A 26769-nucleotide genomic window follows, 5' to 3' on the forward strand; every position below is an offset into this window, starting at 1 on the left:
GTCTAGGCCCGAAACGTCAGCCTTCCTGCTCCGCTGACGCTGCTTGGCCTGCTATGTTCATCCAGCACTACGCCTTGTTATCTATGTTAAATCTATACTAGTTCCACTCTACAGCACTAGGCCCACAGCCTGGAATGACATGACACTGACTGCTTATCCAAGTACTTTTAAACAAGTTGAGGTTACCTGCCTCAATTGTGCTCTCAGGCTGCACATTCAAGATCCCTACCATCCTCTGGGCGAAAAAAGGTTTTCCTCAAATCCCCACTAAACGTCTTTCCTTCCACCTTACAATTATGATTCCTTGTTACGGACCTTCAACTAAGGGGAATAGCTGCTTTCTATCTACCCTATCCATGGCCATCAATTTTAAACACCTCTATCACATCCTCCCTTAACCTTCTCTGCTCCAAAGAAAGCCTTTGCTCATAGCTACAGCTACAATTACTAAAACATCTTTGAAACTTGATGTATTTTCCTTTCACTAGCTCTTTCGGAGATGACCCCAAATAACACTGGATTCTTAAACAAAAATACGCAAGACATGAACTACCAAATTCTGACAAAACAACTTATTTTATTTATATCACACAAAGAGGAAAGGCCTAGATACTCAAAAGGCAGGGGGTATCAGGACCCGACACCAAATGACAACTTGGTAACAGGTTATCTTCTATAAGAGGCTAGTAACATAGACATTTCATTTCATAAAATCTTAGAATGTTATAGAGTCACAGAATCATACAGCACAGAAACAGACCCTTTGATCCAACCAGTCCATGCCAAATGTAATCCCAAACTAATCTAGTCCCACCTGCCTACTCCTGGCTCATCTCTCTCCAAACCTTTCCTATTCCTGTATCTATCCAAATGTCTCATAAACATTGTAATTGTACTCGCATCCACCACTTCCTCACAAAGTTCTTTCCACAAGCAAACCACCTTCTGTGTAAAAACAAATTGCCTCTTATCTTATTTAAAATCTCTCTTTTCACCTTAAAAAATGCCCCAATCTTGAAATTCCCCATTTTAAGGAACTATCTATATCTGTTCTTATTTTACAAACTTCTGTCAGGTCACCTGTCAATGTCCTACGTTCCAGTAAAAAAAAACACAGCCTATCTAGCCTAACTCAAACATTCCATAGCCAGCAACATCCTTGTACATCTCTTCTGAACCTTCTCCAGCTTAATAATATCCTTTCTATAACTGTGCAACCAGAACTGGACACAGTATTCCAGAAGAGTCCTGTACAACCTCAACATGACGTCCCAACTTCTATTCTCAAAGGACTGAGCAATGAAGGCAAGTGTACCAAAACGCCTTTTTAACCATGTCATCGATATATGACACAACTTTGAAGAATTATGTACCTATACCCCGAGGTCTCTGTTGTACAACACTACCCAAGGCCCCACCACTAATTGTATCAGCTCTACCCTTGTTTGTTGTACGAAAATGCAACAGGCCACAATCATCCAGATTGAACTCCACCTGCCATTTTTCAACCACTGACCTATTTGATTAAGATCCCTTTGTAATCTCAGAAAATCTTCTTCACTGTCTACAATGACACCAATTTTGGTGTCATCCGCAAACTTACTAACCATGCCTCCTACATTCTCATCCAAATTATTTACATAAATGACAAAGAAAAGATCCCTGTGGAACACCACTGGTCACAGGCCTCATGTCCGAAAAGCAACCCCTCACCATTACTCTCTGCCTCCTGCCATTAAGCCAATTATCATAGAATCCCTACAGTGTGGGGAAAAGGCCCTCCGGCCCAACAAGTCCACACCCTCAGAGAATCCCATCCCCTTAATCTACAAATACCTGAACACTACGGGCAATTTAGCATGGCCAATCCTCCTAGCCTGCACATCTTTGGACTGTGGGAGGAAACCACAGCACCCAGAGGAAACCCATGCAGACACGAGGAGAACGTGCAAACTCCACACAGACTGTCGCCCAAGGATGGAATCGAGCCTGGGTCCCCCGTCACTGTGAGGCAGTAGTGCTAAACACTGAGCCACCATGCCACCCTTAGAATAAGTTTCCATAATGCCAGGTAGAATTACGTATCCAATTGACAAGCTCACCCTGAATCTCATCTGACCTAACTTTACTCATTAGCCTACCATGCGGAACCATGCTGAAGGCTTTACTAAATTTCAAATAAACAATGTCTACCGCTCTGCCATCAACAATCTTTTTGGTAACTTCCTCAAAAAACTCAATCAAGTTTGTCAAACATGATTTTCCTCACACAAAACCATGCCGACCATCCCTAATCAATTTCTGCCTTGCTAAATGGCCCTAAATCCTATCTTTTATAATCATCTCCAACAATTTACCCACAAACAAAGTCAGACTCTCAGGTATAATGGGAGTTCCAGATGCTGGAGAATACAAGATAACAAAGTGTGAAGCTGGATGAACACAGCAGGCCAAGCACCATCTTAGGAGCACAAAAGCTGACGTTTCAGGCCTAGATCCTTCATCAGAGAGCTAGGCCTGAAATGTCAGCTTTTCTGCTCCTAAGATGCTGCTTGGCTTGCTGTGTTCATCCAGCTTCAGACTTTGTTATCTCAGATTCTCAGGTCTCCCGTACCCCAGTTTCTCCTTACAACCTTTCTTAAACAAAGGTACAACCTTAGTCACCCTCCAGTCATCAAGTAGCTCTCCACAGTTATAAATGACACATGTGTTTCTGCAAGGGTTGTCATAATTTCCTCCCTTGCTTCCCACAACATTCTGGGATACATTAGGTCAGGTCCCAAAGATTTATCAACCTTTATATTCACTAAGACCTCCCCAACTTCCTCTTCTGTAATGTGAACTGTTTTTAAAGCATCTTTTATTTCTCTGCAATCTCTAGGCTCCATTTCTTTCTCCAGAGTAAAAGCAGACATGAAATATACATGTAGTATGTTGTGAACATCAATCTGTATCACTGCCCCTCTGAAAAGATACTGCATTGGCATCAGTGCCATGCTGAAAAGGATAGGATTGTTCACAATCATTACAAATCAGGAAGTTTCAGAAAGCATCATGGTAGGTATTGCCACAAAGCTGGGTGCTGCCACTAAACGTGTGAAATATGTTTACTTTTCTTTTAACTTTCTTTTTTTCAAACCAGTTCCAATCTCCAAAGTAATCTCTATAGATTCAGAATATAACAAGTTCCAAGAAGCTCAAATTTAAAAATGTCCCTCAACTATCTTGAACCTACTCTCAAAATCACTTGCTGTACTACCCTCAAACTAAAGATAAGCCTTGTATTCATCAGCAAAAAAGAAATTGATTAGTTTTCAGGAGACCACTGCTAAAGTCAATGAGATGTGATGCAATATTGATTGCAGAACTCAACTTGTCTGAAAACAATCACTTTGGCATTACTACTGTGTCTTGGCTAATTTTAAGAGTGTGTACATCATACTTCATTACTCAAATTAAAGTTCGGGATCAGCAAAAGGACCTAGATTTCAGAAATGGCTCGCAGCTACACTCTTACTCGAGTCAGCAGATTGTGGATTCAACTCCCACTCTTAAGAAACTTGAGCACAGAATCTACACTGATTCTAATTTTTCAGTCTACATACAAGATTCTACTGCACTGTTCAGTGTGGAGGCAATCATAGTGGTTTGTAAACAGCTATTTGTCTCCCAAAAATGTAGCTTATAAAATAAATTGTCTGTTACAACCATGTTGCTATTTGTGGGACTTTGCTGCCTACAAATTTAACAAACAAATTATCGAAGTGTTGTAGGATTATCAGTGCTACCGAGCAGCACTTACCCTTCAACAATTTCTTTACTGATGCTCTGTTTGAATTCCATCCGGAACACAGGACTCCAGGCCTCATTTCAGCAATAGCGCAAATATGGACAAGATAGTTTAATTCCAGTTGTGCAACAACCGAGTTGCACTCCTTGACTTCAGGTATTATGAGCCCTCAGCAATTGAAGTCAATGAGAATGGGGACAAGGAAAAATAATTGGTTACAATATACTTAATACAAAAGATAGTGGTAGTTGTTCGAACCTAATTTTAGCCTCAGTCATTACTGCAGAGTCCAAGGCCCAAATATCTTTCACTCCTTTAATGATTTTCCTTCCATACAAAATTTACTCCATTCCATTCACAACTTCTCGGATAATGGAAGCAGTTCATATCTGTGTGCAGCAAGGCTTGAACAATAGTGGCATTCAGACCACACAGGCGTCAGGTAATGGCCATCTCAAGAGACAATCTAACCACGTCCCCTTGAGATCTAATAGAATTATCACCATTGAATCCTACAGCCATTGACCAAAACATTAACTGGACTACATGCATTAATACTGTGACTACAAGAGCAGGTCAAAGGCTGGTTATTGAGTGTCAGCTGGCTCAATTCCTGACATCCCAACGCCTTCCCATCGCTTACAAGATGCAAGGAATGTTATGAAATACTCACCATTCTTTAAAAATAGCTCTATTGACTCAAGATATCCAACACATTCCAACACAAAGCTGCCCATGTTTTTTCATCCATCGCTTATGCAGAGCTGCAATGTATTGCATCCACGAAGTGTACCATGCAAATCATTAAAGCCTCTTCAGCAACACGTCTCAAACCTGTGATCTCTATGGCTTGGAAGGATAAGGTCAAGAACTGGAATGCCAGCACCCTGAAGTTCCCCTCTAAGCTTAACCCGACTTGATAATATAAAATCATGGAAAAGTACAGCACCAAAACAGGCCATTCTGTCCAACTCATCCATGCCGACCAGATATCCTAAATAAATCTCGTCCCATTTGCCAACATTTGGCTCATTGTCCCTCTAAACTATTCCCATTCATATGCCCTTTAAATGTTATAATTGTACGAGCCTCCACCACTTTCTCTGGCAGGTCATTCCATACACACACCATCCTCTGCATGAAAACACCCCTTAGGTACTTTTCCATCTTTCCCCTTTCAACTTAAACCTATGCCCTCTAGTTTTGGACTCCACCACCGCGGGGATATTATCGTTTTTTCATAATCACCAAGTCAAAATTATGAAACTACTTCCAAAAACCACTTCTTAAAAAAAATGTAAAAATGTTGCACTGTGTTGGCAGTAGGCATGCAGTGTTTCAGGAAGGCAGTGCACCGCTACCTTCTTAAAGGCAATACGGAATGGGCAACAAATGTGAGCAGCAGATACCCACATCCAGGGAACTAACTGTTTTCAAAAAAATGAATGCTATGATTCTTGCATTACAACAGCAACAATACAACATAAAAACTTCATACAACTCACTGGGGCAACCTGAGGATGTGTAAGACACTATGTCAGCACAGTCTGATTAAACAAAGTTGCCACATGAGGGCCCAATGATCCTGAAGGAAGCCATCTGTGATAATTCCTTATTATCAGACACTTGAGCATCAACAGGGCTCAGACACAGGCCCGTGAATTGGCAAAGGTGAAATGGATGAGTTACTTGTGCAGGTCAAGGACAGGAGGTTTCAAACCATGCTGTGCAAAAGTTAGATTAGATATCAGAGCATTTCACCAACTTAATAATCAAAAGCATTACCAAAAAATGCACTTACTGTTGAATCATTGCAACCCTACAAAAAGAAAGCTGCAAGAGTTCCTTTTGTCAGGCACATGTAAAATTTTATGAAGAACAAATGGCCAAAATGGGCCAGGGTAATTTTTATTTCACCCCTCCCTGGAATGGCATTGAGGTTGGGCCATGTCTGGACAGGATTAGCTTGATTTGATTCTGTGTACTTTTTAAAACATATATTATATTGTATTCATTCAAATCAATGCCAATTTTAAATCATGCCCTAAACTGCAGCTGTTTTCCACTCTACTTTTTGTTGTAAGTGAATTATTTATAGCTCTAATCCGGTGTTACAATTTTCACAAAGGCATGATGTGAAAATAAAACTATTAATTTGTTGAAGAAAATTATACATCTGAATTTTCCCAAATTATAGAATTAGTTTATTGTATTTTTTTTGAATTGTAAAATGAAAAAGTGCCTTCCACCATACGAATCCATTTCACTAAAACTTCAATTCATGTTTCATAAGCAGTGACGATTGTCAAATCTGTCACCTCAGTTCGGCTTTACGAACAGGGGTTGTCAGAATATTTTACTGGATGGCCAAGAAGAAAAAGAAGGTTTCCTACTAAGGCAGATTTTGTTGTCATGCGCTGGACTTAAGTGCAGCCTAACCAGAGAGATACTCACACAAACCTTCAAATATACTATTCCATGCAGTGGGGATATGTAGATCTGTTTCTATAAAATTTACCTCTCAATTTAAATTTATTTAACCATGACCAGCTAGCTTCAGATGGATTAATAACTCACCACAGTAACAGAACATATCGCTCCAGAATCAATAGTCCCATTAAAATGATAGATTCTTGAGAATTTCTTCCAATTGTTCTACTTTGTGGTCAACTTTGCTACAGATAATAAATTTATTTTAGTGGAAAAATTATCATCATTTTCTTTCAGCTGCCGGTCAGTGAAGCAGCAAGTACCTACTACAGACAAAGCATCTTGAGCATTAACATGAAGGTATGCAAATTTGATGCGGTATTTCAAACAAGAAACAGAATGATCTTCTGCTGTGGCAATCCAATGAAAACAGATCGTCTACTGTGATTCTATGAACCAGTTTGGGTTTTAAAAAAGCATACTACATTCACTGGGGCTGAAGGAGCAAAATCATATCCTCATTTCTGGCACACTGTCAGCAGACTGACATCAAAAATATCCCACACACACTGCTTCAGCTTAGGAGAGACACTCAAATCCAATGATTGAAGAAATCGAGTTAGAAGAATTGCGTCTAAATACAAGTGTCACAAAACAGAGCCAAGTGTTGATATTCTTCATGAGCTACTGCATGCTGTAATCCATTAAAGTAATCAATGCCAAAGCATACAAATGATGTGGATGTAAATAGAGGAGATACGGTTACTAAGTTTGCAGATGTACCAAAATTGGTGCAGCGGTCAGTAGAGAGGATTATCTCAGGACAACAGGACCGTGATCAGATGGGCCAATAGGGCGAGGAATAGCAGACGGAGTTTAATTTAGATAAATGTGAGGTGTTCTATGTTGGCACAGCAAACCAGGGATTTAGACAGTTAATGGCACAGCACTTGGGAGTGTCGCTGAACAAAGAGACCTAAGGTTGCAGGTGCATAGTCCTTACAAGTGGAGTTGCGGGTAGACAGGGTGGCTAAGACGATATTTGGCACACTTTTTCCTTCATTGGTCAGAACATCAAGTATAGAAATTATAGAATATTATATAGTTAAATATAATTATAGAATATAGAAGTATAAAATATAGAAATTGCAGGCCCGACCAGTCCCCTCCCCTGACACCCTCATCTGCTTAACCAAACTCATCCTCACCCTGAACAACTTCTCTTTTAATTCCTCTCACTTCCTACAGACAAAGGGAGTGACCACCAGTATCCGCATGGGCCCAAGCTATGCCTGCCTCTTTGCAGAATACATGGAACAATCCCTCTTCTAAAGCTACACTGGCCCTATCCCCCATCTCTTCCTCTGTTACATTGATGACTGTTTCGGTGCTGTGTCATGTTCCCACACGGAGCTTGAACAGTTCATCCACTTCACCAACACCTTCCACCCCAAACTTAAGTTTACCTGAACATTCTCTGACACCTCTCTCTCCTTCCTGGACCTCTCTGTCTCCATCTTTGGCATCCACCTGGAAACTGACATCCATTTTTAACCTACCGACTCCCACAACTACCAAGAATATTCTTCCTCTCACCCACCTGCCTGTAAAAAGGCCATCCCCTATTCCCAATTCCTTCGCCTCCGCCGCATCTGCTCCCAAGATGAGGCATTCCACTCCCGAACATCCCAGATGTCCTCTTTTTTTCAAGAACCACAACTTCCCCTCCACAGTGATCAAAAATGCCCTCGAGCATGTCTCCTGCAACTCATCCCTCACACCCCCTGTCTGGAATAATAACCAAAACAGAATCCTCTTCATCCTCACGTACCACCCTACCAACCTCCAAATCCAACGCATCATCCTCCAACATTTCTGCCATCTGCAATCTGACCCCGCTACCAAAGACACTTTGCCCTCCCCACCCTTATGGGCTTTCCGGAGAGACCACTCTCTCCATGACTCCCTTGTCTGCTCCACACCACCACCCCCGGCACTTTTCCCTGCAACCGCAGGAAGTGCTACACCTGCCCCTATACCTCCCTCCTCACCCCCGTCCCAGGCCCTAAGACGACTTTCTACATCAAAGAGATATTCACCTGCACATCTGTTACTGTGATATACATTGTATACTGTGGCATCCACTGTTCCCACTGTGGCCTCCTCTACATTGGGGAAACCAAGCGGAGGCTTGGGGACCACTCTGCGGAACACCTACACTCAGTTCGCAACAAACAACTGCACCTCCCAGTCGCGAACAATTTCAACGAAACCCCACACATCCACTCTACAGACGACATGTCCATCCCGGGCCTCCTGCATTGCCACGATGACGCCACCCAAAAGATGCAGGAACAGCATCTCATATTTCACTTGGGAACCCTGCAGCTCAAGGGTATCAACGTGGACTTCACAAGCTTCAAAATCGCCCTTCCTCCGACCATATCCCAAAACCAGCCCAGCTAGTCCCCACCTCCCTAACCGTTCCTCCCACCTCAAGCCCCACCCCCATCTCCTACCCACTAACCTCATCCGACCTCCTTGACCTGTCCATCCTCCCTGGACCAACCTATCCACTCCCTAACTCCCCACCTACATTCACCTTCACTGGCTCCAACTCCGCCTCTTTGACCTCTCTCTGTCTCCTCTCACTCTATCTTCTCCTCTATTCATTTTCTATCTGCCTCCCACTGTCTCCGTATTTATTTCAGAATCCCTTTCCCCTCCCTGCTTTCTCAACCCAAAATGTCAAACTTTCCTGCTCCTCTGATGCTGCTTGGCCTGCTGTGTTCATCCAGCTTCACACTGTGATATCTCAGATTCTCCAGCATCGGTAGTTCCCACTATCTCTAGATATAGGGGTGTTGTGTTGTGACTGTAGAGGACATCGGTGAGGCCACTTTTAGAATACTGCATACAATTCTGGTTGTCCGACTGTAAGAAAGATGTTAAGCTTCAAAGGGTAGAGAAAAAGATTTAAAAGGACGTTGTCAGGACTAGCAAGTTTGAGTTATGGGGAGAGGCTGAATAGGCCAGGGCTTTTTCCCCTGGAACACAGGAGGGTGAGGGGTCACCTTGCAGAGGTTTATAAAATCATGAGGGGCACAGATTGGCAACTCACCCTAACTCCTTTTCCTAGGATGGGCGAGTCCAGAACTAGAAGGCATAGGCTAAAAGTGAGAGTGGAAAGGGGTGACTTGTTCATGCAGAGAGTGGTTCATGTATGGAATGAGCTGCCAGTGGAAGTGGTAGAGGTAGGTATAATTACAACATTTAAAAGGCATCTGGACGGGTATATGAATAGGGTTTGGAGTGATATGTGCCAAATGCTGGCAAATGGGGCTATGTCAGATTGGGATGTTTAGTCAGTGTGAACAAACTGGACCAAGGGTCTGTTTCCATGCTGAGCGACTCTATGTCACTGCCTGATGAACAAAGGAATCTTAAGGAAACAATCTTTTTTTGAAAAACAAGCTGATTAAGCAAAGAAATCATACCGTAGAACTTCAGATAATTTGTCAATTGCTGTAACATGCACAAGCTACAAAGCATACCAAATGTTAAGTTCACATATATACAAACTTTCTTCCGAAACGATAACACATGCTCGAGTTGAGTTACATTTATAGACTCATAACTTTATCTCCTACTTCTGGCTTTCTCTCAACGTCTTGACATTTTTCATTGCCAATGTCTCAATTTTGCATTGCCTTATGTAAATGCCAATAAAATTGCTTGTAATCATGGACTCTCTGAAAATTACACATTACACTATAGAAACAGACGTTCAAATGCTGAATTACCATAGATGCTGTGACACATCCAAAAAGTGGTAATACAGCATCTCAATCTGCTTCATATACAATTAATCACTTCCTACAATGTAACAAAATGCAGTGACTTTTGTGGAAAATGATTGCCGTTTAGCTATATAACAAGATCTCAGTAACAGCGATGGATAAATGAACAATTAACTTTCTTAGTATCGGCACTGTTCCAAGATTATTAGTCAGTAAACTTGGTGTAAAGGAGAGGGGTTTGGGCATCAGAATTATGCACATAGTATTTAGTGTTTCATTCAAAGGATAAGACCTCCAACAATGCAGTTCTCACTTTGAGTACAGTGAAATGTCAACTTACGATTTTGTATACCGACCCTACAGTAGAACTTCAATCTATAAACAATCTGCCTCAGAAGCAAGACTGATAGCTACAGAGCCAGAATGTCTCAAAACTGATTAATCAGAACTGAATAATATATTCTACACCTTGCACTTACATATGGCCTTTAACAAAATAAAATATCCCATATCACTTTTACCACTAGCGCACAGCAAGTCTTATTTCTCATCTGACCAGTGTTAGAATGTCCTCGACAGATGACAACCAACAATGGCTGAATTGCATGATTTAAGTGAAACCCATTGCACCATGTAATCTAAGCTCTCACAGCAAAAATTTTAAGCACATTAATGTCTCCCAAAATGGGTATAATATGGATTTCAACTTATTAATGTATGCAATACAAAGTAAATATTGCAAATGTGATTTAACAGTAACTACTGCACTGCTGTTTCCTTTCAATATTACTCATTCAAGGTTACCAGCTTTTATTTCATTTTTGTCCCGATTCTACATCCCCACTCATTCCAAACATGAAGGCACAAAACCAAAATTACATTTGATTCAAAACCAAAAAACCTGTAATATTTGAAATATGAGCTTTAAAATTTCACCGAATCTCAAATTAAGGGTCAACAATAAAATGTATAAAATGTGTGCGCTTTGCAAGAGAACTGGCTGGGGCAGGTAAGATGCGTCACAAAGCACTGAACAAATATGCAGAATTTTCTTTTAATTAAGCCACCTATCCTCTATACTCAAATCTGAATTAAGCATACATTAATGTCTTTGTTTTGTTTCGTTTTTCTGAGTCAAGTTTCAAAATACTTCCCAAATGTTAGGTTTTCAACTTATATTTATAAACCAGCATGTAATAAAGCTGAATCATAAATATACTGCATGAAACTCAAACAACTTGTAAAGTTCATCACATATAAAGCAGCCATACTGTATTCAAGCAGCACTGAGTGACTAACATCATGCATTTTTAAAATATTCTCCCATCCAGTAGATCTGAGACACATAGGTTTCTTTCAAGCTCTGTCATAATTAACCTAAAGCATTAACAGTCAAGTACTAATGAATATCATTCCTGAACGCTATGTTGCTATTATTTACAAAATAGTATTACCCTAGTGGCTCTGCCTCAAGATATTCAACCAAAGTTATGCAAATATCTAGCATATATATACTGCAAAGCTTTACACCTGAGCAAAGGAAACTGTGAAAATAGGCAAAATTGATTAACCAAAACGTCAACACAAACGTACCAACCAGTGGAAAAAAAATTCAAGTTATATCAACACACAAATTGGATTCTGGATCGTGAATGAATAATTCCTGCCTCATCCAAAGACAGTACAATCCAATTTAGCCTAATGCGCATAATGGGCATTCAAGTCTACTGAGTTGCAAGTCACATTCCTCAAACAGAAGTTTCAGTACTTTTTTCCCTTTAAATATCAAACCATTTCACAAAATACAAAACTGCAGTTTATTCTAATCTAGTGAAAATTTAGACGCTATTTCAAGTCGTAGCAGTGCACAAGATCATTGCGTCTTGTAATTTAAACTGATGCACCATGACATCACCACCATAAACTGCTTGTTACAGTATTCCTATTGCATGTTACTGTATTCCTTCCTTCTATTAAAACTGCTAAACTAGAAGGCCAGCGGTATTATAGCAAGATCAGCAAAATTACGAGACACTAGATCCATTCAAGTCAAGCAAAGACAACTTCAAATGACTCCTAAAATCATTGTCAGTGACGATATATGTATCAAAGGCAAAATGCTACGAGCTCTCAACTGCACCTACAGAGTCTACTGCTCAAGTCAGGGACATCTGCTTCACTGTGCACAAAGTAAAAATTAAACTCCTGAACACTAGTGATTTACAATAGCAGCAACGTGAATTAACGATACTCATCCATGCAAAATGATTATTTTTATTATCGCAAGCTCGTGCAAAACTACTGAACGTAAAACGTACACTTTAAAATTGTTCAACAGATATTAAACATTTTAGCCAAAGACAAAATTAACTTCATCCATTCTAATCTAGGCCAAGACCTAACGCACTCTGTGCAGTACGTATGCCCCCCTGCAGAGGCTACGCATGGCAGCTCTAGATCTGCACAATAGGTATTTCAGTACCACAAAGCAATGTATATAATGACATTACACATTCAACTTATAATGCAAGGCCTGTACACCTAATTACTCATATTTTAAAGAAAAACAAACAAAAAGGAACTCACCCAATATTTTAATACAGTCACTTGCAAGTTACTCAATTTAACTGTACTCCAGCACTGAATAGGACCAATTTGTTAAAATTGTGTAATTTCCCTCAGTTTCTGCAAGAGTGACGGCAGGGTCTCCCCTCCCTTATCTAATACGAAGTAAAGGGAGTGCATCGATTTTTTTTTGCACGTCTCCATTCAAACCTTGATTCAGTAAGGCAAGAATAAAGACGCAATATTTGAAACCACCTTCCTCAACAAACCCCAACCTCCCACCCAAACCCCTCCTTATGAAAAGAAAAATGGATACATGTCAAGTCCAAGTCGAATCCGTCTTCCTGGTATCTTCTCTTGTTCCTGCTGACAAGTTCTTTGATTCTCGAAGCCATGCCTGGTTGAAGGAAGAGGAGGTGGTGGAGGTGGAGGATGTGGAAATGGGTTTGTTGGCACCTTCTGGATTGCTGTCACACAGGGGCCTAACACCCAGCTCCACAACATACACACGCACTCTCTCTCTCTCCCAATCTGCCTCTCGCCTTTCCCCCCCGGCTCCGTTAATATCCTCCGCAGGAGTAAGGGAGGTTGGGGGGTGGTGGATTTGCTCCGGTTTCTTCAGATGACCATCAAAGGAGGAGGAAAACGGGGGGTGGGGGTGGGAGAGAGGGGGTAAAAAGTAAAACCCTTTAGCGGGAAGAGGAATTGGTGGGGCAACGGGGGAAGACGGTGGCCACATTCACCGCCTCTTGCTACGATTTTTCCTCCACGATCGCCTCCACCGCCGCCGCCGCCGTTACCGTCGGTCGGGGGGTGGGGGGAAAGGGGGGGGCTGATAGGCAGGGAAATGGAGGGAGGAAAAAATCTCAATGCCTTCGCTTAAAAGAAAGGGATCTTTTTTTAAAAAATCCAAAGAAGTCGATTCCTTTACCCCTCCGCTGTCAATAAATTACGCGTTTTAAAAAATACATCCGTGGCTGCTCTCCTTGCGCTCCGTCAGAAATAATAATCCACACACTCCGGGATCCTGATCCACTCCGTGTTAAAAAATTATAAGCATTATTTTTCAGAAAAAAAGTCAGCAGGAAGCCGAGCTTCCCCTCCAGCACACGCACACTTGCTCTTCTTTCTTTTTTTCCTCTTTCTTTCCTTCCTTTTTCTTTCTCGGCCGATCGCTCTGGCCCCGGCCCTGGCCACGGCTCCAGCTCCCGTCCCGGCCACAGCACCGACTCCAGCTTCTTCCCCCCCCCTCCCCCACCAAGGCTGCTGCTGGGGCCACCGCCGGACTCTCAAACTTCCATGATGGCTTCCCAGGGAAAAAAAGCGCAATGGCCCCGAGTGGGAATGAGAGAGAGAGAGAGAGACCGAGAGAGAGAGAGAGAGAAGGGGGAGGGGGGAGAGGAGGAGGAGAGAGAGCGTGTAACACTCCGCCCTTTGGATATAGTCCCCGCTTTCACTCTTCTCCCCGCTCACCAATTAAATCTCCTCAGTCGCCCTTCCAAGCACTGCCCTGGGATTGACTTGTACCCTTTTCCAGGCCAGCCGTTGGATTTCGGGACCGGCTGTTGTGTCAGGGTTGAGAGTATGTAGTGGCATGTTGGGGGAGGGGGGTGTAGGTTCGAATACGAAGTGAATTAAATCAGTATTACAACATTGGTGCTGGCGATCTCGCAGCGGCGTGAGAAGGACGTGCTGGCACTATTTGCGCAGTCACGTGTCCGCTGCGATGATTTTTTTTTCTCTCTCCTGTCGCTCCTGAACAGTGGTGGAGGAGGGCGGGGGGTGGTACGGCTCCCAGGGGAAGGGGGCGTGGCCAGTAGAGCGCGAGTTGCGGCCGTTGAACGGCCGAGTCTCCAGGTTACTTACCCCGAAGGCGAACAGCGGAAGCGCCCCCTTCTCTACCCTCACTCCCATTGACCGAGTACAGCCTCACGGGTCCCCGCTACCAAAAATGCCCGGGCTATCCGGGGAGAAAAGAACCAGATCGTGCAGAACGTACGGGGAGGATTTGGCTGGAACCCGACGCTCATTGATCTGTTTATTCATGGAATGATGAACCAAGTGACTTGGAGGGTTTTTTCCGGGCTGTGTGGAGGGGGAAAGTCTCTCTCTCTTTCGCTCTCTGTCTTTCGCCATCTTGGTAAAGGAGCAACCTGCTTGCGCATGTGTTACAAACTCTCGCTCTCCGCCTTTCGGGCCGGTTTTATCCATTGGATTTTGATCAACTGATATCGTTGCGTGGAATCCATTACTGAGGAATACGGTCGTTTCCCCCACCCCGTGCTGCCCATACTTTGGGAATCGCTGTCTCTCTGGGATTTCCGGTGACAGTGCACCCTGATGTTGAGCCTTAGAGCACTTTGGGACTGTCTTGGACTGAGCTTGGAAGTAAAACCACAGTTTCTGAACGAGATGGCAACTGTGCGGGAATAGTCTTTTCCATACCGCTGCCTTGGCAATTACAGGTGGTGTCTCAGACACTTCTGAAATCCTCACTGTTTATTCCAATTATTTTATGGATCTTATTCGTAGATTTGTGTATGCATGTATGTTGGTTATCGATAGAATATTGTAATTTGGGAGCTCGTGGGACATCGGGCTGTTTCCCCGCCGCAGATATGTGGAGTCAAGACATTAAGGGGAAATACCTATATCTTTCATCACATGAAGGTTGGAGATAGTGTTCTATTATGACTGACAAAGTACTTTTGAAATATTAGACAATGTAGTCTACCATTAAGTATTTTAATAAATATTAATTGAAGACTAAGATGTATAAGCCAAATTTGATATTTGACAATAAACTAGAAATAGCTTGTACAACGGTATGGATGATTTTAATTAATGTCTACTGTCTTTGTGGACAAATTATTTTAGTTCAGATCAGCTTTGTTAAGTTGCAATTGTATAGTTTTATTTAAATTTTATGTAATAGTCGTTGTGGTTGAAAAGAAGGGAGCAGACAATATATAATCAATGGCTTTGTTTTTGTAACGTGCACGTTCATTGGAGTGTAAATCTGAGCAGAAGTATCCTTCACAATCTAGCGAGTGTCAATCATTGATAATGGGAACTGCAGATGCTGGAGAATTCCAAGATAATAAAATGTGAGGCTGGATGAACACAGCAGGCCAAGCAGCATCTCAGGAGCACAATCATTGATGTTGGATATTCTAATTCTTCACAAACCAATGGAATATCTTTCTATAGCTAGGGATGTGATACCAGTTTTTCTTTTGCCAAATGCAGCAGACATCTTTCTTGAGGAGGAAGAGAGACATTCATTTTAAATGAATTAATGATTTTATAAACATTCTGAACAATTGATTGGAGTGTGGTCTGACCTAGGATTTATGATTTATGCAAATTAATATTGTCTATATTAGTGTTTGGATTTTGGACTAGTTGTGCGCAGATCTTGGTCTGTTATAAGGGGTTTAATAATTATCTTGTCAGTTTTCTGAAGTCATTTTCTCTTCACATGGAGTCTTCAGTGTATTTACCATGTTTTCCTAGCTTCTATCAGTTTCGAAGAAGGTCTGCGGACTCAAAATGTTAATTTCGCTGTCTGTCTACAGATAATACCAGACAAGCTGTGTTTCTCCAGAAATTTCTGTTTGTTTCAGATTTCCAGCAACTGCAGTTCTGTTTTACTTCTGGAGCCATGATTTTTTTTCGACCAGTTATGACAGAGAGCAGCCTCTTGGAGTGCTAATGAGCATTTGTTTCTATTGTGAGAATTTTAGGATTGGACACAGTAAACGTTGAAAGGCTTTGGCTTTGACTCAGAAGAATCAAGATTCTTTTTTCCCCCTAGCTTGGAGAAAATCTATGAATTGTAAACCTTTTGGTTTTAGTTGACAGAAGTCCTAGTTGAAGTTAGATGTGTGAACAGTCTTTCCTGGAGTAAGGAGATAATTCAGAAGAGTTAGGAAGTAGATTATCTCAGTGTCAGGGTTTTAGTTTGAAATTCCATATTTAAAATATTTAATTAGAAGCATGAAGGGTTTATTTGAAGCTGAAAACTAGGCTCAGATGTGTTATTAATCAAGGGAGAGGTAATACAATTCACAAAACCAGGAATTGGGGGGAAAAAAACAGTTAATTTAAACCTTTAGATGTGAGAGAGAGAGAAAGAAACCTTAGGTGTCTGGATAAATGGGCTTGTATTTTTACTGTTTCAATCTTTTAAAATTGTGTTATGTGTAAATAGCTTAGAATCATACAGTACAGAGCTTAGTTTTTTTCTATTTTATTTTAGCTTCATTTCTGTTGCATAATGAACTTCTGTTTTATTGTTAAAATAAATTCTGCAGTGTTTCCTGCTTGTGTTTCAATGAAAGGTGACCATGTTAATTTAAAGAAAAATGTATGATCTTTCAAATCAGGTTTCAACCTGGGATCTGATTTATCCAGTAGCAATATTAACTGGTATAATGGCAATGCATTGAGAAACTGTTTAAGCAAGATGATAAACTTTTCCACACCTGTAGTTGCAAGTTAAGTTAATTTAAATTCTGGTGCCATTTTACCGAATGCTTTAACTATGAAATGATGGAAACTTCACTGTGGAGTGAAAATCAGTCAAGTTTTGGTTCAATGACTTTTGTGTTCTGATGCTCAGATAAAGTTAACCTAAGCAAATTCCTTTTTTTAATTTGTCATGTTGTAATAAGATCTCTCCCTGGTTAAATCTGAATACAGCTGTCTTGTATGGCTCCCATTTCTTTCAACCATGACACTGCTTTTGATCCTCACTGAAAACTGTCCAGCTGCAAACACACACAAAAGCCACAGTTTCTTTGGACTTCTGACCACACTCGTCCGTTCACTAAGTCTCAACCTTAACCATTCAGTATCATCTCTTCGTCCATGCACGTCACACTCAACAACCCCTTGCCATCAATTTGGCGAATACCAAAGCTTTACGTCCTCTGCTGTAGTACTTTTTTGAAAACTCACCTTCCAAAACGCTACAAAAATCCAGGACCTATTTGTTATCCCACATCTGGCTTCCTAAATTTAATACTACCTGCAAACTGTGCTCAGTACTTTTCCACGCATGGGGCGCTAGTGGACCCCAAATGTCCTTCCGTACTGTGCATTTTACAGTGATCCAAGTCCATTTTATTTCTCATGTCCCTTTGCTCCCAAAGCCCATCTATTATACTTCCACATTGTAAACCTTAGATGACCCACAAGTACATTATTCTCCATTGCCACTTGCAAGAAACAAACCCACAATCTCCTTCCGTTGTCTTTTTTAATGTTCACTTGTGGGATGTGGAAGTCACTCGTTGGGCCAGCGTTTCTTGCCTAGCACTAGTTGCCCTTAAGAAGGTAGGGGTGAGCTGCTTTCCTGAACCACTCTACTCCTTGAAGTTTAGGTACCCCTGCAGTGACATTAGGAAAGGGATTTCAAAGATTTGGAACCAGTAACTGTGAAGCAATGGCAAAATATTTCTGAGTCCAAATGATATGCTTGGAGGTGAACTTGCAGGTGGTGATGTTTCCATGCATCTGCTGCCCTTGTCCTTCTGGATAATAGTGGTGTGAATTTGGAAGGTGTTGTCAGGGAATCATTGGTAAGTTGCCACAAATTCTCTTGTAGATCTTATGCACTGCTGCTATTGTGTTAGTGGCAAAGGAAGCGAATATTGAAAATAGTGGTTAGGATGCCAATCAAGCTGACTGTTTTGTCCTGCTGATGTCAGCTTCTTAAGTTTTGATGGCACTGCACTTGTTCAGGTAAATGAAGCTATTTCCACTCTACTCCTGACTTGTGCTTCATAGATGACAGATAAGCATTGAGTTGACAGGAAGTGAGTTAACCTTGTAGAATTCCGAGTCTTTGACCTGCAGCTGTCACCAGAGTACTTATATGGCTGGCCCAGTTCAGATTCTGGTTAATGGTAACCTCAAGATGTTAATAATGAGGAGGAATTCGGTGACCAGAATGTCATTGAATGTAGTGAGGTAATGGTTCAATTCTGTTGTTGGAGCTGGTCATTGCTTGTGTGACATGAAAGTTAATTGCCTCTTAGCCCAAGCCTGAATGTTCTCCAAGTCTTCTTCTTCCAGTTTGATAGGTGTTTAAAAGTCCCCATTGACACAACATCCGGTAAATCGGTTTTACTTGTGATTTACAGCTAGCTCCCAAAAAATTAGCATTTCCGACGTGTTCTGTCAGTGAATAGAACTATTCCCAGGATTCTAGTTGCTCCTGGTCGACTTAGCTGTTTTATTTTCTTTCAACATGAGTTTGTTCAGATATGTTATGATACATCTCCGTGGCAGACAGGACTTGAACCTGGACCTTTCAAATCCAGAGGTACTGCTGCAAGATCGCTTTAATTCAGCTGCTAATATGCCAGCAAAAAGTAATTTAATTCCTCCCTTTCAAAATTGTCTTTTGGCTCATAAACTCACCACCTTGCTCTTGACTGGATAGTCAACATTGGGAATCATCAATATGGGAGAAGACTCAAACACCATGTCTCTAATGATTTTGAAGAAAATAGTCATTGGATCTTTGACACACTTTGATATTCCATTAGGTTTGAAATATATTAATGGTAAAATAAGGTTAATGCTAATCTGAAAACCCGTGTGCAACAAGAATGGGCGTTAAATGTTCTGATCGTTGAGCTTCATGGCTTTTTCTGCTAATGTATTTAGTTCTTTCTGCATATCATACCATAAAAGTTCCCCAGAGCCTCTCACTTGCTAAGAGCAGTATTGCAAATGGACGTTTACTCCTTTTCTCAAATAATTGCCAAAGTAATTATATGAAATCAGATGAACTTTGGGAGATGTTTGAGGTGATAATTTCATGCAACACCACCCCGTCAGAAATCATGACAGACACAAAGCGAGGTTATCAGCATTTCTAAAGAGAATGCATGGCTGATATTTTGAATGCGTTTTTTTTTGGTTTATGAAAGCTTAAATTGAAAACAAAAGTCCACTGCAGGTCAAAAGAGAATAAAAGAAAAGGGAAATAAAGGCAATAATGAATATTCCAGTTGCTACATGTATTACTGTTAGTTGTATAACTTGTACACTGTAATGCCCAACCGAATCTGAAACGTGATAGATGTTGAAGTAGATCCAGGTGTCAGGGAAAGAAAATACAGTAAAAATACAGAAATAAAATATGCTTAATAAAATAGTTCATGGCTCACCACAAATATACAACAGTCAGATTGAAGGATTCCAGGATGAGGAATAGACAAACAATTATGGCTAACCAGTGAAGTTGAGACCATATTGGGGAAGATTGTAATCTTTTATTGGTTTACACAGTTTTAAGAAAAAAAAGGTAGAAAATAATCTGAGGGTAAAGTTGCAAGAACTATCAAGGTAGACAGGAAAATTTTCTTTTAATACATATAGAAAAGAAGGGAGTAGACAATGTCAGCATAGGCCTTATAGAGCATACAGGTGGGGAAATAATTATGTGGAACCACAAAATAGCTGATGAGTTGAATAAATACTTTGCATCAGTCTTCATGGTAGAAGACATATAACATTCCAAAAATACTAAATCAAGCAGCAAAAAGGGGATAGGAAATAAATACAATAATTGTCATGTGAATAAAAGTATTCAGGATATTAATGGGGCTTGAGACTGCTTGGCCGTCTGGATCTGATAGAAAACATCCTAGGATATCAAATGAAGTAGTTCCAGAGATAATGGATTCACTGGATTTGTACTGGCGGTGCAGTGTACAGTATTTGTTGTGACTTGATCGAGGGAAATGAATGCACTGTAGCCACGTTGCTGGATGACAAAAACAGGTGTGAAGATAAATGGTGAGAATAACGGAGTTGACAGAGAGAAATAAACATGGTAAGCGAGCGGGCATAAACTTGGAAGTTAGAATACAATGTGGGAGAATGTGAGTTATGCAATTTGGCAGGCGGAATAGAGAGTCTGAATATTATTAAAATGGAGAAAGACTGCTTAAAGGTAGAGCACAGAGGGGTTTTGAAGTCTTTGTGTCTATATCTCAGAAAGCTAGCACACTGGCTCAGCAGGCAATAGAGAAACGAAATGAATTGTTGGCCTTTATTTCAATGGGATTTTTTTTAAAAAATCTCTTATGGGATGGGGACATCAGTGGCTGGCCAGCATTATTATCGCTGTACTGTTAATCCAGAGATCCAGATGACATTCTGGGGACCCGAGTTTGAATCCTGCCAGGGCAGATGGTAGAATTTGAATTCAATAAAGATATCTGGAATTAAGAATCTAATGATGACCATAAACCCATTGTCGATTGTTGGAAAACAAAAACCCTATCTGGTTTACTAATGTCCTTTAGGGAAGGAAACTGCTGTCCTTATTTGGTCTGCCGACATGTGACTCCAGACCCGCAGCAATGTGTGATTGACTGTGAATTGCCCTCTGGGCAATTATGGATGAACAATAAATGCTGCCTAGCTAGTGATGTCCTCACTGTGTTCATGAATAAATAAAAACTTATTGCCCATGCCCAGTTGCCTTTGAGAAAGTGGTGACGAGCTGCCTTCTTGAACTGCTGCAATCCACATTTCAGTAAGTAGCCCCACAGTGCCTTTAGGGAATTCCAGGATTTTGACCACCAGCAGTGAACACTGTGAAATATTTCGAAGTCAGGATGGTGTGTGCCTCGGAGGGGCACTTGCAGATAGCTGTGTTCCCATATATCTGCTGCCCTTGTCTGCAGGATTGGAAGGTGCTGTCTAAAGATCTTTGCTGAATTTCTGCATGGCATCTTCTAGATATTATTTACTGCAGATACTGAGTGTCAATGAGGAGGGAATAAATGCTTGTCCATGTCACACCAGTCAAGTGGGCTGCTTTGTCCTGGATGGTGTCAAGCTTTTTGTGTTATTGGAGCTACACCCATTGTGGGAAGTGGGGAGTACTCCTGACTTGTTTTTTGTAGATGGTGGACAGACTTAGAGAAATCAGGACATGAGTTATTTACCACAGTATCCCCAGCCTCTGACCTGCTCCTGTAGCCACTAAATTTATGCAGCAAGCCCACTGGAGTTTCTGGTCAATAGTAATCCCAAAGGTGCTGATAGTGGGCAATTCAGTGATGGTAGCACCATTGGAAATATCAAATAATAGTGGTTAGATTGTCTTATCGTGGAGATGGCCATTCTCTGGCATTTGATGTACAAAAATATGAATATCCTGCTAAAACTGTATAAGGCACTAATCAGACCACACTTAGAATAACACGAGCAGTTTTGGTCCCCTTATCTAAGAAGGTATACTGGCATTGGAAGCAGTGCAGAGAACATTCATTAGGTTGGTCCCAGTTATGGAAGGGTTGTCTGATAAGAGGTTGAGTAGGTTGCATCTGTACTTATTGGAGTTTAGAAGATTGAGAAGTGACCTTATTTAAACATACAATATTCATAAGGGAGTTGACAGGGTAGATTAAGATGGGTTTGTTTCTTCTTGAAGAGTCTAGGATAAGGGGACACAATTTCAAAGCAAGGGCTTACCCAGTTAAGACAAAGATGGGGATGAATGTCTTCTGACAGTAGTGAAACTGTGGAATTCTTTGCTGCAGAGGACTTTATAAGCTGAGCCACTAACTATATTCAAGGCTGTGTTAGATTTTTAATCAGCATAGGAATCAAGAGTTATAAGGAATGGATAGAAAAGTGTAGTTAAGGATTTTCGGATGAGTCATAATCTCATCAAATGGTAGACCAGATTCGATAGTTGAATGGCCTGTCTCTGCTATGACTAATGGCCTTATAAGAAAAAATTTCACAAGTTGAGTATTTCTAACAGTAAAAATGCACGTTATGTATAATTTTGAACTAAAGAATATTCAGTAGAACACAGTACAGGACAGGAATGGGCCCTACGGCTCCTCCATGTTGTGCCAAACATGATGCCAAATGAACCTAATCCCTTCTGCCTGCCCTTGGTCCATATCCCTCCATTCCTTGCATATTCATGTACTTATCTAAAAGTCCCTTAAATTCCTTGTCATATCTGCCTCTATCTAAGGCCATTAGACATAGCAGAGACAGGTCATTTAACTATTGAATCTGGTCTACCATTTGATGAGATTATGACTCATCCGAAAATCCTTAACTCTATCCACACCCAGAAGTGCATTCCAGACTCTCAACACACTCCTCTGTGTGTTAAAACACAAACTTACCCCTGTCAACACCTTTGAACTTGCCCCCCTCTCACCTTAAATGCATGCCCCCTAGTATTAGACATCATCCCCATCCCCACCCCCTCCCCCATCAATATATCTCATAATTTTATAAATTTCTATTAAGTCTCCCCTCAGCCACCACCACTTGAGGAAACAACCTGAGAATTTCTCTTTATAGTTCATTCCCTCTAATCCAGTCAGCATCCTGGTAAACCTCTTCTGCACCCTCTCCAATTCTTACTATAATTCTTACTATATTACTACCATTCTTACTATAATGTGGTGACCAGAATTGAATGCAATACCCTAAATGTGGCCTAACCAAAGTCTTACAAAGCTGCAACATGACATCCTGACTCTTGTACTCAATTCCCCAACCAATAAAGGCAAGTATGCCATCTATCATCTTTACCACTCAATCTACTTATGTGGCCTCTTTCAGGAAGATTTGGATTTGAATCCTAAGGTTCGTCAGTACATCAGTGCTGTTCAGGGTCCTGCCGTGAACTATATACTTTTCCTTAACATTTGACCTTCCAAAGTGCAACACCTCACAATTATCCGGATTAAACTCCATCTGCCGTCTCATTTTTGCAACAGGTCGATATTCTCTGTACCCTTTTGACAACCTTTTACACTATCTGCAGCTCCACTGATCTTTGTATCATCTGCAAAGTTACTAACTCCCCCATCCACATTTTCATCTAAGTCAATTATATATTGTCCGAAGCAGCAGAGGTCCTGGTATGGATCCTCACAGAACACCGCTTGCCATGGACCTCCAGCCTGAAAAATACCCTTCCACCACTACCTTCTGCCTTCTATGGGCAAGCCAATTCGGAATTCATACAGCCAAGTCACTGTGTATCCCATGCATCTTAATCTTGTGGATGAACCTTCCATGAGACACCTTGTCAAAAGCCTTACTAAAATCCAAGTAAACAACATCCAGTACTCTACCCTCATCAATCACCTTCGTCACCCCCTCAAAAAATTCAATCAAGTTATTAAGACATAAACTGGTCTGCACAAAGCCAAGCTTACTGTCCCTAATTAGGCCATGCTTTTCCAAATGTCCGTAAATCCTGTCCCTAAAAATTCTCTCCAATAGCTTCCCAACCACCGAAGTGAGACTCACCGGTCTATAGTTTCCCAGATTATCCTTATTTCGCTTCTTGAACAGACGAATCACATTAGCTATTCTCCAGTCCTCCAGGACCTCTCCAATGGCTAGCTTATTCAGAGATTTGGCGTCAGCCGACGGAAAGTGTGATCGCCAACAATGAAGCAGTTAAAATTTAGGATGCCCAAGAGGTCACAATTAGAGGAGCTCAGATATTTTGAATGATTAAGGAACTGGCAAATATTACATGGATATGAAGGGTTAAGACCATGAAAGGATTTGAAAACCAGAATGGGATTTTTAAAATCAGGACATTAGTAGGGGTGATAAGAGGATGGAATCTAATGAGAGTGAAGACACAGGCAGCAGAGATTTGGATAATGTTAAATTTCAAAAGGAATGGATTCTGGAGCAGGGATCGAAAAACAATGTTTTCAGTCTACCAGTATTTAATTTGAGAAAGTATCTATTTCTCTGGATGAGTATATGTAATTTAGCATCTCTGGAGGATTGGTGAGAGAAGCTTGTGAAGTGGAACTGGGTGTAGTCAGGGTTTGAAAACTAATGCTATGCTTTTTGCTGTTGTCAAGAGGCAGCTTATAAATGAGAAATAGATGGCCATGATTGGTTGCTGGGGGACACCTGAGACAGCAATTCAGGAGCAAGAACAGAAGCCATTGCGCGTGATTTTGTGACTGTTTACCAGATAATACTGGAACTCAGTGAGACCACTCCAACCCAGCTGGATGACTGGTACTGGACAACGTGGGGGAGATTATCATGTCATAGGCTGCATACTGGAAATTTACTTTTGTCACACCGAAGAGACATTTCATTATGACATCGATGAAAGTTTCTTTGTTGCTATGATGAGGCTGGAACCGAACTGGTGGGATTCAAACATAGAGTTTGAGGAATTTAGGAGATGACAACATGTTAAAGGGTTTTGGAGAAGAAAGGGAAATTGGAAATGGCCAAAGATTCAAACTCTAGAATTCCATCCTTCCACCTCTTCACCTCTCTACTGCACTTTTTTTCCTTTTACGACCATACTTTAATACTTACCACATTGACCAAGTTGACTTCATATCCCCTTATGTGGCTCAGTGTCGGACTTCATTTTCTAATGCTCCTGAGAAGCCCCTTGGGAAGTTTTATGGAGTAAAAGATATAAGCAATTGAAAATAGAACAATTATAACAGTCTATAAAGTACAGCTACCCAGAAAATAGTTTATAATTCGAATAATTTCATTATTTCTTGTCTATGCAAAATTTCAGTCAATAACCATTACTTTTTGAATTATGTGGCGGATTTTATTGTCAAATGCTGAAATATTATACCAATAAAGCCCAGGTGCTATAAAGGATTTGCATTGACTCAATTGTTTGGCCTTACTATAGTACGCAGGGTTAATGATATGGTAGAGAAAGCTGAGTCAGCAATGAAGAAACTTGATACACAAAACAAACTACAATAAATATGTATAGTAATGGTAAGTAGCATTTGCTTAAACCTAAAACTGAGGATGAGATTGACATCCAAGGCAAAAAGCCATTATTACAGGTCAAGAAAAATAGGTCTTACCAAGGGTAGTATTTAGTGTTACCTTTTACATGCTTGGGTAAATTGGAACAATGATGACATCAAAAATGCTATAATAATTAGGTGCTGACTCTATGTAAGGAAATTTCCTATTTCACGTGTGGTCAAAATGATTTCACTACCCGGATGGTGGAGTAACAAATTTGGATTGAGTTTAATATTGTTTGTCTCCAGGGCAGAAGTGTCTTCACATATATCGCAAAAATTGATTTTCACATGAGTGTTCCACAGACCCAAGGGGGATCACGTGGATCTATGTGATATTGTCAAATTTGTGTGTGTGGTACCTGGCGTATTGCATATTATTAGCAGTGGCTCATTTTAAAATCTATTGGCCTTTTCTCAATTTATTAATTATTTTTCTGTGAATGAAACATTCTGTAGTAATAATTTGTATGGTTAATTAATGGTAGGACATGAAGAGCCGAGGTGTTAGGTTTCCAAGTCTCTGTTAACATCTTCCAATTTTCCCCACAGAGAGAGCATTTGCAAACCACTGACATAGCTGGAACTTAATGATTGTGTTTGCATTATCTTTGTAATCTTATGATCAGGAGTACTTTTTTCTTTCTTATTACAAATCAGGAACTATGGGACACAATTAGATCTAGAAAAGAATTGTGAGTTATATCTTCCAAGTACTCCTCAGTGTATTATAATGGCCTTGGTCAGAAAGCTGGGTGGGATGCTGTTTGGAGAGTCATTGTGAACTTGTTGGGCCAAATGGCCTGTTTGCACACTAAGAATACTCTATAATCCTATGATTTCTGATAAAGCAAATAAGGAAGGTCTGCACAGTTTCATGGTGTACAATTTTTATTATGCTTGACAAGGTGCATCTATAAGGGCTCTACACAAATGCAAAAAAGGTTCGAACAACCAAATCTTGCCTAAAGATTATCTTTAATGAACATTACATTAATTGAGAATTTTTAATTCAAAATATTAATAATTCCTTACTCCCTCCTTAAGGAATATTATCCTCCATTGTGTATACTCAAAGAAGCATAGAAAAGGCTTTTTTCTTTAATGATATGCAACTGACTACTGTACGTTGCTGTTTGCACATACTTTTTCGAAAGTACATAAGAAAGTATACATGATATCTCTGTAGGCTGTTTGTAGTGATCACTATAATTCAAATTTTGTTAAAGATCATGTCTAAGCCACAATAATTTTACCATGATCCAAACTAGTTTGTGTCGTGCGAAGTCCCTTGAGTTATCACTCATTTGTCAAAGTGGTTGATATAAAGTAGAAAGGCAAACAATTCAAT

At 40.7% G+C, this 26769-nt stretch overlaps 2 protein-coding genes across 3 annotated transcripts in view; one reads left to right on the forward strand and one right to left on the reverse strand.

Annotated features, from left to right (window-relative positions):
- The window catches only part of ptenb (phosphatase and tensin homolog B), a 158707-nt gene extending 144475 nt beyond the window's left edge, over positions 1-14232 (reverse strand). The window contains exon 1 of the mRNA XM_048551075.2: positions 12902-14232. Within this exon, the coding sequence (XP_048407032.1) occupies positions 12902-12980 (79 nt within the window). The 5' untranslated portion in view covers positions 12981-14232. The remainder of the gene's footprint in view (positions 1-12901) is intronic.
- Positions 14233-14357: 125 nt separating this feature from the next.
- atad1b (ATPase family AAA domain containing 1b) overlaps positions 14358-26769 on the forward strand; it is a 77338-nt gene continuing 64926 nt past the window's right edge. Inside the window, exon 1 of one of the 2 annotated variants that reach the window (XM_059653142.1) lies at positions 14358-15255. In XM_059653142.1, coding sequence (XP_059509125.1) covers positions 15126-15255 — 130 coding nt within the window. In that variant the 5' untranslated portion in view covers positions 14358-15125. The remainder of the gene's footprint in view (positions 15256-26769) is intronic. The other variant, XM_059653143.1, reaches the window with a different exon arrangement.

Source organism: Stegostoma tigrinum, chromosome 20 (assembly GCF_030684315.1).
Source record: "Stegostoma tigrinum isolate sSteTig4 chromosome 20, sSteTig4.hap1, whole genome shotgun sequence".
NCBI lineage: Eukaryota > Metazoa > Chordata > Chondrichthyes > Orectolobiformes > Stegostomatidae > Stegostoma > Stegostoma tigrinum.